The sequence below is a fragment of the Lycorma delicatula genome, chromosome 3, assembly GCF_047948215.1.
Source record: "Lycorma delicatula isolate Av1 chromosome 3, ASM4794821v1, whole genome shotgun sequence".
NCBI lineage: Eukaryota > Metazoa > Arthropoda > Insecta > Hemiptera > Fulgoridae > Lycorma > Lycorma delicatula.
In genome coordinates, this window is record NC_134457.1 from 78,777,737 (window position 1) to 78,793,296 (window position 15,560).

Genomic DNA, 15,560 nt, shown 5'->3' on the forward strand with positions numbered 1-15,560 from the left:
CACAGAAAGGATGAGGATTTAAGTCGCTCCACAAACATTAGCGGGGGTGCATCTAGCCTCGATTCTGATGCACTATTGATCGTACATGATTACGTAACATCTTAGCCGGTATCGTCCGATACCGGTAGCAAAACACCTTCCGTACTTTACTGCAGAGGATTGACTGATTGCATCTCAGAGTCCTGAGATACACTGGAATTTGACGTCGAGGCCTTTAGAAAGTTGGAAAAGAGATGAAAAAAAGGATGGTGTAGGAGAAATCCTAGGGCATAAGAAGCTCATTTTTTTTTTGATAAATTTTAATGAAAGGATGTGCATTTTAATTTTTCCGTGACATTGATGCTGTTTTAATAACTTTTGATAGAAGTGGTTTGTGTGTTGTTTAAGTAGCAAGGGCCCTTTACACCCTTGCCATCTTGTGTTTAACATTTTTTAATATGTGTTTTTAATTTTTGTATAACGGTGAAGAGGTTTTGATAGTTTTGACAATGTTTCATTAGAAACGTTTTATGTTTTTAAGTGGCAAGGGCCTTTTACACACTTGTCACTTTGCTTCTTTTGGGGTTTTAATAACCTTTAAACAAGGCTATTTTTAGATTATCTGTTTTGATAAAACTAGTCTGCTGACTATATATTGTTGCTAGTAGTTTATCGAAGAAGGAAAAGAAATATTTTCTTTTTTTTTTGGTGTGAAAAGGGGCAAATTCCACAGTAGTCAATTCCCCTAAAACCTCAAAAAAAATAATGCATCATGTGACATTACATTATCTGTCACAACACTTCTACTAAAGACCTTGCAACATAACAGAAATGCAAAATTATCATATAAAAATGGGATTTTCTTGAAATATCATGAAAATTGTTAATGAAATAAATTTGGTCTACATTACACATTTCAAATTAAATTTTGAAGAGAAAATCAGATCTAATGAGGAAAAGCATCCCACACTGGATTAGTAATAAACACATTCTAATTTAATGGAAATTATTTTCTTTGTTTATTGATTAAATATTATCAAGCCTAGAATTATACTACATTTCAATCTAATGCAAGTGTTCATTTTTTAACTGTAGTTTCTTACTTGGGTTTGATCAATAGATGTACTTAGTGACATTCATTATTTATTTACATAGCAACAAATCCATTTGACTACTTTGCTATACGCTGTTGTTGCTAGTGTTTATTTTATAATTTATATTTTATTTGATTTGTTGTAATTTACTTGCGCTAACTATTGCTATTATGGATGGATATAGTTCACACCGTAGTTCCAGTAGTATTGAATGTAGCAGCTTACTGTAAGTTCCAGTCAATATATGTCTTTATTTATTTAATTATTAGATGAAAATAGACAATTTGTATAATATAGATTAATTTAATGAATAAGTAAGACATTAATGTTGTAAATTCCAAAAGGGGAATTGGTGGAATTTTATTTATAATATCTCCATGTGGTGTAATATAATAGTCGTACTCAAGAAATCCTAATGATAGTAACAGAAAAAAAATGGTATAAACAATCTTGAAAATCACTGATAAAGGTCTTTTGAAATAAGTAGTTTAACCTCAAATTACAGTCCTACCAACTAGCTCACAGTTGTTTTCATTTAAAAACAACTTTATTGACTTTGACAAACAACTTTAAATGACATAACAACTTTTGAATGAAAAGTCATTTTTTATAATAAGGCTATTTAGGACTAAAAATAATATTTTTTTTTATTTATTCTTTTTTAATTTTTGATGATTATAAATAATATAAATTTTTTAACTCCTTAACAGAACATTATATCAAATGATGATTAGTTTTTACTTATAAATTTATTTTATTTACTTATTTTCTGAAAAGTGAAGCATAACAAAATAATTGGCAAAGTTATGATTTTAAGGCCATCACATCTACGTGAAAGATTCATTTTCTTTATTGCTTGGTACACATAAGTATATAAATAATGTAGATCAATAAAGTATGATAATTAAAAAATCGAATTTTCTACCCGTTTGTTATGTATACAATTCAATTTGGTCAAATATGTGGTATAAATCAATGTACAAATACAAGGTTAATTGTATGCCTATTTAAAGGCATTAATAATGCCTTGTTTTTTGTATTTATTATTTCCAAGTATATTTACGTTACTATTAATTCATGCACTTGTTTTTCCTTAAGTATTAATATTAACTTCATCGCTTCTATATTTATTATTATCTTTTAACTACTTTTTAGTGTATTTTGAAGTGCTGCTGTAGTCAACTTCAATTACGGTTTCCCTCAATCTATCTAAGCAAAAGCAGAGATAGTTCCTTTAATTTTATGCAAGGAGTAACTTATTTACCTGTTCCTGATGAGATCTTAGTTTATTTATTTATTTGAAGAACTGAAAATTGTATTTGAATGAATTAAAATCTCTTATATTTAATTTCTGATCAATATTTCATGAATGGAAGAGAATTCTTTTAGAATATGATGTCAGAAACTCTGATACATTGAGAAAGTTTTAATTTAATTAAAATTATAGAAAATCTAGCAGAACTGAATTAATGCTTAATAAAATGTTATAGACTGGAAGAACAGATCTGTTTCATGATCACGACAAGAATTACCATTAGTCTATTTTGCTATTATTGAATGAAATTACATTATTAGGTCATTAAAAGATACAGAAATAATTTGAAAACAGATAGATTTTATAGTAAAATAATTTGTAGTACCTCAGAAAAGCCTGAAAAAATGACTAATAACCTTCAGACCTTGAAGATAAAAAATTGAGATTTTTTAAAGGAAAGCACAAAACTGGAGGTTGCTATCAAGCTTCCATAATATCCAGTCAAATATTGAAGAACTCCATTATAGTTAATTCTAATTCTTTTCATTGGAGTTTGTTTCTTGCTCTTTTCCTTTTTGCTATAATATTTTGAGATGTACTATGCTGATATCAAGAAATCTTTTGTACTTACTGTTCATTCTATTGGTCTGCATCTTTGATACTTACAAGCTGCTGGTAGTGCATTTTAAATCTATATTTTTGCTCCATATAAGTTTGAAGAAAAAAGTTAAAAATTAATTTTATCATTGCACAGAATTAAGTGAGGAGTAATTTTGTATCCCTTATTAAAATGACTTTTTCCATACCTTTAGCTTTCTAAAGGAACAAACATCATCTGGATATCCCAAATGTTTGTAATCTATTCCTAATAGTGAAGAGGTCTAATGTAACCAGATACTTTTATTAATTTCTTAAACTTCTTTTTTGTAGTTATTGTGTGTACTTTAAAATGTCAATGAGAGAAAGAAAAAGAATAGCAATTTTATTCATGACTGGTAATCGAATTAAATCTTTTGAAGATGTGGCTAGTCTGCTCAATAATTTGAAAACTGCCTGTCTATAATAAAATCTACAATTTCATTAATGATTTGATGCTGTAAAGAAGCCAGAAATCTTTAAGGATTGCCCTCATATAGGTAAGGCTCACAGAATATCGCCAGATATAGCCAGTCACCAATAATTTCCTATATCAAGGGTACAATTATTTTAAATTACAGTTAAACGACCAAAAATATTTTTATAAACACTTCTGTTTCTTTATTATCCTTTGTATATAACAAAAATTACTTAATCTCATATTCAGAGTGTTTCAAATAATAAGGTTAGCAATAAAGACTCTGAGATATAGTCACTGAATTTTTACTGTGACCTGCTTATATTATTTTATAGAAAAACATTCATATATCAGTCTAATATCATATTAAAAGAATACATTTTACCATTCCCTTAATCTGATTATTGAACTTATACCTTATATTCTTATTACTGACCTTTATGAAATAATAAAAATCCACTAATGCAAGAAAAAAATTGGGAGAAATTAGTGATTTATGATCTTGAATAATAAGGAAATATTTATACTTCAGTATTAAGAAAGAGATACTTTAATTGTTATATTGCATACCAAATTTTTCTACTTAGATGTAATGATTTTATCTAAATTTTATAGCATTTCAAGGAATAATGAGGTAGAAAACAAAACTGGACATACAACTAGCCTTCTTTAATTATTGAGAGGGTGAAATTGTTTTCTTATTTCATTACAGAAGATTAATAAAATTTTTGCATGATCTGGTTTGTTGGTTACATTTTGTTAGTCTTTGTATTTTTTATAGATTTTATAAATATTCTAAAGCATGCTAACATCAATAATTAAATTTTTCTATTAAAAATTTTTTTTAATGAGTTGATTAGGTAACTGTTGTAATAAATAGAATAGGTAACCTCAACTTCTTACAATTGTTTAAAATAATGTAAAAATATCAGAAAAAATTATGATAAGTTATAGTTTTCCACTAATTTGTAATGGAGTTATTTCATTACTATATTAGAGAAATAATGATTTCATTTCATTCCTATTTAAATAAAATATGAATTTAGGTTATAGGTCATGAAAGACAACTGGTTCGCTACAAATATCATAAGATCATAATATCATAAGATGTATTTTAAGATTGAAAACTGGAAAGAACTTACCAATAACAGATATAGATGTGAAATGTGCATAAAGTTTATGGTCTTTTACACATATCTTATAGAATGTAATAAGTAAAATCTTTTTGGTTTTATTCAATTAATTTTATTCTTTTAATAATTCTATTAATGATGTTTTTAATTTTAGTTTTGATGAGGAAGATAATGAGAGTCCACATGTTGATATTTTGGAAAGGTTTGATTCTGATGATTTAATGGAGTTGCGAAAATTCTTTTTTGAAGAAAAGCTGCTAAGTGATAATGATGAAATGAACCAGTCAGGAAGTTATAAAGGACATCCACTTTTTAGAGATGAATTTGTCAATTCTGTCGATAAAGTTATTGGTAAGAAAGTTTAATTAATTTAAAAATGTTTGGTCTTGACCACATCAATTAATTTTATGGCATCATACTGAACCAGAGTTTTTTTTATAATTAGATGAATGTAATAATTATATTATATTAACTTTTTTACTATGTAATATTTAATATGAAAGTTAAACAGTTTTTTATCATAGTTTATTTCTTTACTTCTATTTGGAGTGTCTAGCTGAAAGGTTTATAAGTACCCAACCATGGTGGCAGTTTAATTTTAGCAGGGAAAGTAATTTTTACTACAAATATATTTCAACTTGTCAATGTGAAATTACTGATTAGTAATATGTGGTTCTGGTTATAAGAACCCTGTTACAGATTGAGTTAAAGAATCTTTTTCTGTCTGGTAGATACACACAATAAGCCTAGTGGTTTAAGTGCCTAACAAGTAAATTGATTTATATATATATTATGTATATTTTAGTTGGTCTGTGATATATTATTATATATTTTTTAGTGATTAATACTTAATAAAAAAAAATTTAGAATCAGTAGTAACTAGTTGTAGTATCAGTTGCAAAAATTTCTGAATCATTACTAGTTTTGCTTTACAATTTAAATAGTGTAACATTTTTTTAGCTATTTCCTTTAAGTTTCTGATTAAAAAAAATGTGGAAAAAATTTTCACACACACACGAATGCATGCACGTGCAACATATATATATATATATGATAGATAGATAGATAGATAAATAGATAGAGAGAGAGAGAGAGAGAGAGAGAGATTGAGCGAGGGAGTAGTATCACAACGTTCTCCTGGGACTTTCATAACATGTTCTAATCGTTAAAATAATGGAAAATGTTTATATGGTCCTACAATGCTTTGCTTGCAAGTTATGGCTAGTGAAAGATTTCGCTCAAATTTCAGCTACCCTGGTGAAATGAGGTCATACTGAGATCTTTAGGATGGTAATTAAGGGGCAGAATTAGTAATATAAAAAAATCATAAGAATTATGGTTTTTGACCAGAAAAATCAAATAAAATAAATCCTAGAACCATATCTGCAGTAGGTTTTGAGAAATCTGTGGTGGAAACCAATAAATTGGGATAAAAAACACTGTTTTTTACGTTTGACTTACAATAACTTTGTTAAATGGGTAGTAAACACATAAAACGTTTTAACAAAACCTGTAGAGAATTTAATTCTGAACAAAATGGTGTAAGATATGTTGAATAAAACAAAGAAAAGTTAGAGAATACATTCTGTATATATATATATATATATTCATTTTACTTTTGAGTTGGGTCTGCTTCAAAAAATAATGTTCTAAATTTTTACATGTTTTCTTTATTTTTTCTCCTTTCTAATAATACTTTAAATTATTCATTGTAATATACGCTTATAATTTCTACGCATTTAATAATTAGTCTTTTATAATTTTTATTCACGCTAATTTTTGTCATGTCTCCTGTATTATGTAAATTTAAAAAGGAAGATTTATTTATTATAGGTGTGTGTATACTTTATATTGTTATTTTACTAATTTTTTTGTTTATTACTATATATATATATATATATATATGTATTTTTTTTTTTTAGATATTCTTTTTATTTATAAATTTAATAACAGGTGCAATCTATTTTTGTAAGTGATATTTTAAATTCTGTTATCTTTGTAGTAAATGACTCATGTTATGGACTCATGACCATAATTATAAAAAATAAATAAATAAATATTTTTAAATAAAAAATTTACAAAACATCATATTTATTTTAGTAAAATATAAAAAAGTATAACTTGCAAAGTAAATATAATATTTAAAAAAATAATGAAAATTTTAATAGCTAATTTGATATAATTTTAATTTTGGAATTCCTGCTTTATTTTTTATCTGTGTCTTTACATGATTTTAAATCATATTATTTTTAACTCTTGATTGACAGAAATGTTGATTTTGATGATAGGTGGTGTAGAAAAACCATTTTTTAACTTTTTGCATTTAGCACGATGGTGCACACACAGATCCACTGCTTAAATACTTTGTAAGTGCAGATGTATGTATATAAAGGTTCAAAATATGCACTAAGCCTGCAATGTATATTTGTCTAGGGGTATGAGGACTTTTGGGACACATTATACAGAGATCTCTGGTTCTTTAGAATGGATTTTTGTATAAAAAAAAAACATCATAAATTACAAAAATATGATTTTATGTAAAAATATATTCAGAAGTATATTCAAACATGGCAATAAAACAATGGTTTCATCTACTAACAGACTGTATTAATACCAGAATAATTAATTTTACTTCAGTAATTGAGCTAGTAAATAAAAATCTTGTAGTTGCAATATTTTTAATTATGTTTTATAAAAAACACTGAAAAGTTGAAAGGTCTTCAAAAAGTCCTTAACAGAGCTAAAAAAGGAATCTGTAAAAATCATTAATTTCAACAAAATAACAATATAATATAATATAGTAAAATACATTTTTAAGTTTCAAAAAATGTTAAGCTTTATGTTAATTAAAAACTATTTTATTTTTTAATTAAAGGTAGTAAATCATACTCTGTGGCTGCAGCTAAGCTATTTGATAAATTATCTAAAGAAAATGTAGATGCAGGAAAAGAAATTATTTGGTGGGAGCAAATACTGGATGCTGTTATTGAAAAAATACAAATTCATGATTCAGAAAAAGCATCTCTGAAGTTAATAGACGACTCAAACTTAAATATGTGTGTGCTTCCACATTCTAAGGTAACTGAATTGATAAAATTTCTATCAGCAATTTAAAAAAAAAAAATTGTTTGATAATTATTTCCTGAGTGATACTTGTGCATGTGTGTGTGTGTGTGCACGCGTGAACGTTTGTATGCAGATGAATCTGCCTGTGAACAAGCCCTTTAAGAGCTGATAAAGAAAAATCATGATACATTTATTAGTATCATGATTTTTTTAAATTAGTATGAGGGATTTTTATCTCTCATTTTAAAAAGTTAAAATGAGGGAAGAACCAAGTTTATATTATTTTTATAAACTTATCATAAATTATAATTATATAAATTATATAGTTATATAAAATATGATTATATAAAATTATGTAAACTTACATAAATTTTAATTTATGTAAGTTTTGCCATATCTCTCTCACTGTTGTGGTAGAAGTTTTGACTCCTGTCTTGGTATTAAAACAAAGACATGCATTTTTGTTACTTGTACTGTTGTCATGCAATAATGTATGACAACTTCTTATACTCTAGACCTCTCATTAGGTAATCATCTTCCATTTAGTATATATGATAAAGTTAAGGTGGTAATAATGGTAAAATAATTATGAGAATTTGATGCTTACTGAAATGTATGGGCTGATACTACTGATCTGAATTATGAAAAATAAAATATTTTTTTGAAGAAAAATTTTACAGATTTTTTACTATCTTTTAGTTGATATGATATTTATTTTAAAATGTATTAGATATGTTAAAACTATTAATTATGAAAAATTTGCAGAAAAACTGTTCACCACTTTATTTTTTTTAACTATCATGGTGGATACAGGTGAATCAAAAGTTAATTCAGAGTTAGCCTAATTCTGAAGTTGTAATAACCATTTCTTTTTCAAACTTTTCTCCAAAATTCTAAAAATTTTTTTCTTATGTTGAATATGGATATGCTGATTATGGCTATACTATAATCTGCACCAACAATTATGTTTTTTACTAATGCATTTTCATATTACTTAAATAAATAACAAATTACAAATTCTTTGTTATTAATTGTTAGCATTCATTATAAATATGTTTGCAAATAAGTAATTAGAACTTGTTCATTATTTTGTACTTTTTTTTTTAGAGAGAAGTAATTGTGAAAATTGTTCTACTTGATACTGAAATATCGTTTTGTTACGTTGCTGTGTCAAAATATGGACTTGTTGGAGTATATGATGGTCAGTTAAACTTATTAGAAAGCTATAAAGTGCACCTTGGTGCACAGATGCATGAATCAATTCGTTCAACATCAACATGGATCAATGATGCTGTTTCTTTACCCGATGCAACTGCCATATTAGTTGCTGCTTCTGATAGATCTCTTCATTTTTTGACAGCAACTGGTCTTGTCCATACACCTATGTTTTTAATTTCAGGTTGTAAAAAGTTAATTCATTATAATTAAATATTAGAAAATAGATTTGGATCTATTGTATATTTGTTTTTTTTTTAAGTGTAGAAATTAAAATTTGATAATGAACAAATATATTTATTAATCATTAAATTTAACTTTAATAATGCTATTTTAAAACTAAACTTGTAAATAAAAATTAGGTTGAAAAAGTAATTCAACACTGAATATTTTTCTGAACAGTTTTGAGTAATTTTAAATATCTGAATCGCTTTGGAATTATTGTAGGTGTTGGTAGAATTATCACTTGTCAAAGCCAATTGATCTGCCTGTTTGAAGAACTTCACTTGTTTGAATCAATTGATTGATCAATCTATCAATTGTTAATGTCTATATGCCTACAAGCGCCCATGATGATGATGAGGTAGAGTGTGTATACAAAGAGATTGATGAAGCAATTAAACACGTAAAAGGAGATGAAAATTTAATAATAGTTGGAGATTGGAATGCAAGCATTGGAAAAGGCAAGGAAGGAATATATAGGGGGGTAATACGGGCTGGGCAAAAGGAATGAAAGAGGGGACCGACTTATAGAGTTTTGCACGAAGTATAATTTAGTAATTGCCAACACCCAATTTAAAAATCATAATAGAAGAATATACACTTGGAAAAAGCCAGGCGATACTGCAGGTATCAGATAGATTATATCATGGTTAAGCAAAGATTTAGAAATCAACTCGTTGACTGCAAAACTTACCCTGGAGCAGACATTGATAGCGACCATAATTTGGTGATAATGAAATGTAGATTGGGGTTTAAAAACCTGAAGAAAAGGTGTCAGATGAATTGGTGGAATTTAGAGAAGCTTGAGGAAGAGGAGGTAAAGAAGATTTTTGAGGAGGACATCGCAAGAGATCTGAGTAAAAAAGATAAGGTAGAAAATGTAGAAGAAGAATGGGAGAATGTTAAAAAGGAAATTATTAAATCAGCAGAAGCGAACTTAGGGGGAACAAAGAGAACTGGTAGAAAACCTTGGGTTTCAGACAATATATTGCAGCTGATGGATGAACGTAGAAAATATAAGAATGCTAGTGATGAAGAAAGTAAAAAGAACTATCGACAATTAAGAAATGCTATAAACAGGAAGTGCAAACTAGCGAAAGAAGAGTGAATTAAGGAAAAGTGTTCAGAAGTGGAAAGAGAAATGAACATTGGTAAAATAGACGGAGCATACAGGAAAGTTAAGGAAAATTTTGGGGTAAATAAATTAAAATCTTATAATGTGTTAAACAAAGATGGTACACCAATATATAATATGAAAGGTAAAGTCGATAGATGGGTGGAATATATTGAAGAGTTATACGGAGGAAATGAATTAGAAAATGGTGTTATAGAGGAAGAAGAGGAAGTTGAGGAGGATGAAATGGGAGAAACAATAATGAGATCTGAATTTAAGAGAGCATTAAAAGATTTAAATGGCAGAAAGGCTCCTGGAATAGACGGAATACCTGCAGAATTACTGTGCAGTGCAGGGGAGGAAGCGATTGATAGATTATACAAGCTGGTGTGTAATATTTATGAAAAAGGGGAAGTTCCGTCAGACTTCAAAAAACGTGTTATAGTCATGATACCAAAGAAAGCAGGGGCAGATAAATGTGAAGAATACAGAACAATTAGTTTAACTAGTCATGCATCAAAAATCTTAACTAGAATTCTATACAGAAGAATTGAGAGGAGAGTGGAAGAAGTGTTAGGAGAAGACCAATTTGGTTTCAGGAAAAGTATAGGGACAAGGGAAGCAATTTTAGGCCTCAGATTAATAGTAGAAGGAAGATTAAAGAAAAACAAACCAACGTACTTGGGGTTTATAGACCTAGAAAAGGCATTCGATAATGTAGACTGGAATAAAATGTTCAGCATTTTAAAAAAATTAGGGTTCAAATACAGAGATAGAAGAACAATTGCTAACATGTACAGGAATCAAACAGCAACAGTTATAATTGAAGAACATAACAAAGAAGCCGTAATAAGAAAGGGAGTCCGACAAGGATGTTCCCTATCCCCGTTACTTTTTAATCTTTACATGGAACTAGCAGTTAATGATGTTAAAGAACAATTTAGATTCAGAGTAACAGTACAAGGTGAAAAAATAAAGATGCTACGATTTGCTGATGATATAGTAATTCTAGCCGAGAGTAAAAAGGATTTAGAAGATACAATGAATGGCATAGATGAAGTCCTATGCAAGAACTATCGCATGAAAATAAACAAATACAAAACAAAAGTAATGAAATGTATTAGAAATAATAAAGATGGACCAATGAATGTGAAAATAGGAGGAGAAAAGATTATGGAGGTAGAAGAATTTTGTTATTTGGGAAGTAGAATTACTAAAGATGGACGAAGCAGGAGCGATATAAAATGCCGAATAGCACAAGCGAAACGAGCCTTCAGTCAGAGATATAATTTGTTTACATCAAAAATTAATTTAAATGTCAGGAAAAAATTTTTGAAAGTATATGTTTGGAGTGTCGCTTTATATGGAAGTGAAGCTTGGACGATCGGAGTATCTGAGAAGAAAAGATTAGAAGCTTTTGAAATGTGGTGCTATAGGAGAATGTTAATAATCAGATGGATGGATAAAGTGACAAATGAAGAGGTATTGTGGCTAATAGATGAAGAAAGAAGCATTTGGAAACATATAGTTAAAAGAAGAGACAGACTTATAGGCCACATACTAAGGCATCCTGGAATAGTCGCTTTAATATTGGAAGGACAGGTAGAATGAAAAAATTGTGTAGGCAGGCCACGTTTGGAATATGTAAAACAAATTGTTAGGGATGTAGGATGTAGGGGGTATACTGAAATGAAACGACTAGCACTAGATAGGGAATCTTGGAGAGCTGCATCAAACCAGTCAAATGATTGAAGACAAAAAAAATTTCTTATTTGCATTATCAGTATCAAAAATCTAATCATAAACTAACAATTTATAATATAATTAACTGAACATGTTTCAAATTTTAGGATTGCCTAATTCTCCCCAGTGTCTAACTTATTATACTGGAAAAGATAATGAACCATCATTACTTTTCTTTGGTGATGATCATGGAGATATAACAGTCATGCAATTTTATCAACCTCATAATTCACTTTTCCGAAGGGCTTCATCAGAGAAAAGCAATTGCTACTTTTGGAGAGTAAGTATATTAGAAAATACTTATTCGAGCTGTAAAATATTAGTAAACAATACTGTGTAAATTGTTATACAGTTAAATGCGACAAAATTTACTCTCTTATTAATGTAATGTTGGCTCCTGAAAAAGGTGGTACTCTGACATTCTGGCAGGCTTAATGGTTAATTATCTATTCATTCATTCTGCATTTTATATTATTTATCCTTTCTATCTATATGTAGGTATGATAGTAATTGTTTTACTATTACAATGTGACACAGTGGAACCAATAACAAGTAGAACACTGCTTTTATACAGGAGTGAGAGGCAATATCTGTGGGTTTCTTTTTTTTAAGGAATGCTGTAATCTAACTAGATTTTACAAGAATAAAAACCAAAGAGCTCAACTGGAGATTAAGTTACTTAATGAACACAGTTAGATCTCCTGTACCTCCTTAAATTTAATCTTATCAAATCTCATGTGTATTAAAAATTGAAATTATTTAAAATATTATTTATTAATGGTAAATTAATTACTAAATAACTAGATAAGTTTAATATTGTTGAGAAGTGAAGTGAAACTATATTATAAGTCATACATGAATAGTTAGTTATTATTATTTTTAATCTCTATCTACGGCTGTTTATAACTGGGTGGTTGTAGACAACCTAACATGAGATAAAAGTCACTCTCATAAATGGTAAAGCCTTCCTCAAGAATAACAAACTCCCTATGTTGGACTGTGAATCAGGAAAGTGAGGAATGAAGTGTTTTTACTTTACTTTCTCTAAGCGGAATGTAATCTGTATCAGAATACTAGCCTCACTGAAATGTGAGATGATATTCAGCTTAATAAGTGATGTCATCATTTTTCGGATGTTCACCACAGGGAAAGCTAAATAGTTAATACTGTTACTCTCAAAGAAAGCAGCGTTGATTTGTGTTTCATATACCATACATGCATTATATACATGAAAATTGTTATGAATATTGGAACAAGTAATGTTAAATAAATAATGAAACAAATATATACACACCTTTTTGTTGAAAAAATGCATACATATATTGCTTTTCTACTCTTAGGGAAACTTTTCTAAATAAAGAAAACCAAAATCTAGACTTCTTTTGTGTAACTCTAATACAAGTTCATATAAAATTTAAAATTCCAAGGAGACTTTAATTTATTATTATAAGTTGGATACAATTTACACATGTATTTGTTATGTATAATTAGAGAAATAGAACAAACCAATAAGGAAGAACAAAGAAATTGGTTACATATTGTGAAAAAATCAAATAAAACAACTTGCTTTCTAATTCAGAAACTTGTAAACATCCAAATAAACTGCCACTTAACTTTTCACTATTTTTCCTCATTTGTTCATTAATAGTGCTGCAGATGGAACTGATGTATGATTTGTCAGAGTCATTAGCATTATAACATTAATGAAGGAGGTACACCAATAAGCTTTAGAATGATCGAAGAGATCAAGTGGCAACATATTTCCATCCATTGAGAAAGAGAGTTGGTCATGTTTATATTTAAAAAAAATTGTTTATATTTCTTTACATAACTAAGAAATAGTATTACAGGTTCTAGTAATATTTATTTATTAATGATAATTTTTATAATGTCATATCTTTGAAACTGAAGTATTAAATTCAGTAATATAAATGGTAATTATATATTTTTTTATTGGAGTATTTTTGAATGAGTATAAGTTTTGTTAAAGTGAATGATAATAATTAGAATCAAAATGATTTTAAAGAACCCCTTGAAATATATTTAATATGAAGTATTTAAGGAAATGCAGTATAATAAAAACTATTATAACTATTGTAAAAATAATACGATTCAGCTGGGTTTTAAATTTGCTAGCCTATTTCTATATGCTTCATACTGAAATATATATATATATACATATATATATCATATCACTTTATGTACTACTAGAAATAAATCTGATTGACCACTTCTTTCCCTCCTAATCAGTTCCTATCTCAACATTATTTCACCACCAGATGATTCTATTGGCAATAGATTTTCAACCTGGTTCCTGACATATCCATGCTTTAGCCATCGGTTTATCAAATTTAACTATTTTCATTTCATGCCCAATTGTGTGACACATTTTGGTTATTGAAGGCATTACATCATCTTGCACTGAAATTACATATTAATCATTGATATTGGTAAGAAATTACTACTGATAATTCAGTTCAAATTTACAAAGATAAAATTATTGTGAAGAAAAATTTCAGCAAAATAAATTTATTTTAACTAAAGTCAAAAGTTCACCAACTATACTTGGAAATTTAATTAAGTAGAATTGACAAAGTGGTCAAATAAATTTATAATTAAAATAGTTATTAGTGATAGTTATATCACTGATATCAGTAATTGTTATAGTTTAACAGTATTTTGATTCTGTTTTTGAAGATATCAATTCATTAATACCATGCTTAAATGCTTAAGTATTTTATTTTTTTTTAAATATAAAAAGAACAATTAATTAAAATCTCATGGATTTAAATTATAATGAAATTTATCATTTTTACTGTATGTACTTCACTTTTTTTGCAGGATTTGGAAGGTCAGGATGAATGGGTGACAATTTCAGTTGATCACAGTGTTCATAAAGCTGGTGTACATCAGATAGAATATATAAAAGATAATAATACAGTTATAAGTTCTAGTAATGATCCAAATGCAACTATTGTCATTCGTCATTTTATTGGTAGAAGAGTACCGTATATATTTAAATTAACCAGGGTAAAAAGATTTACATTTATAATCATAATTTTGGAAAACAGTGAATTTTATCTTAACCTGTTAAAATATTAAAGTAAAATGTTAAATGATACTTAAGTTATCTAAAAATGTTAATTTGTCTCTTTGATAGTTTATTCCTTTCATAATTATACGAAGGTTATTTTTTTTCAAGGTCAGATCGGTCGCGAAATAAAAACCTGTGCAAAAATCGGATGAACCTTTGCGCATATGTGTTGCGCAGCGTCTTAGTATGGCCTTCAATCACGCCGCGTAACTTCGTTTAGTTCTGAACACGCAGCTAGCACGTAAACATCTCTACAACAGTAGCATCTCCTGCCAAGTGTGAAGTGCGTGCGGTAATTCGATTTTTTCAGGCTGAGGGGTGTAATGCAGCTGAAATTCATTGATTAATAAGTAATGTGTACGGTTAAACTTCAATGAGTGACAGCAAAGTGCGACAATGGCGCAGGAACTTTAAAGCAGGACGTACAGATGTTCATGATGCAGCCGGTCAGGGAAGGAAGTAAGTGTCAACCGATGATCTCGTTGAGCGAGTGTATGAGGCAATTCGAGAAAATCGTCGGTTCACAATTTCTGTACTGAGTGATTCGTTTCCTGATATTTCAAGGCCAGCTCTCTACACCATTGTGAGAGA

At 28.4% G+C, this 15,560-nt stretch overlaps 1 protein-coding gene across 1 annotated transcript in view; it reads left to right on the top strand.

Moving 5' to 3' along the window:
* Positions 1-1,243: 1,243 nt before the first annotated feature.
* Positions 1,244-15,560, top strand: part of LOC142321155 (cilia- and flagella-associated protein 337-like) — a 40,875-nt gene continuing 26,558 nt past the window's right edge. The window contains exons 1-6 of the mRNA XM_075359148.1: positions 1,244-1,299; positions 4,670-4,866; positions 7,391-7,593; positions 8,689-8,980; positions 11,983-12,155; positions 14,717-14,905. Coding sequence (XP_075215263.1) covers positions 1,244-1,299; positions 4,670-4,866; positions 7,391-7,593; positions 8,689-8,980; positions 11,983-12,155; positions 14,717-14,905 — 1,110 coding nt within the window. The remainder of the gene's footprint in view (positions 1,300-4,669; positions 4,867-7,390; positions 7,594-8,688; positions 8,981-11,982; positions 12,156-14,716; positions 14,906-15,560) is intronic.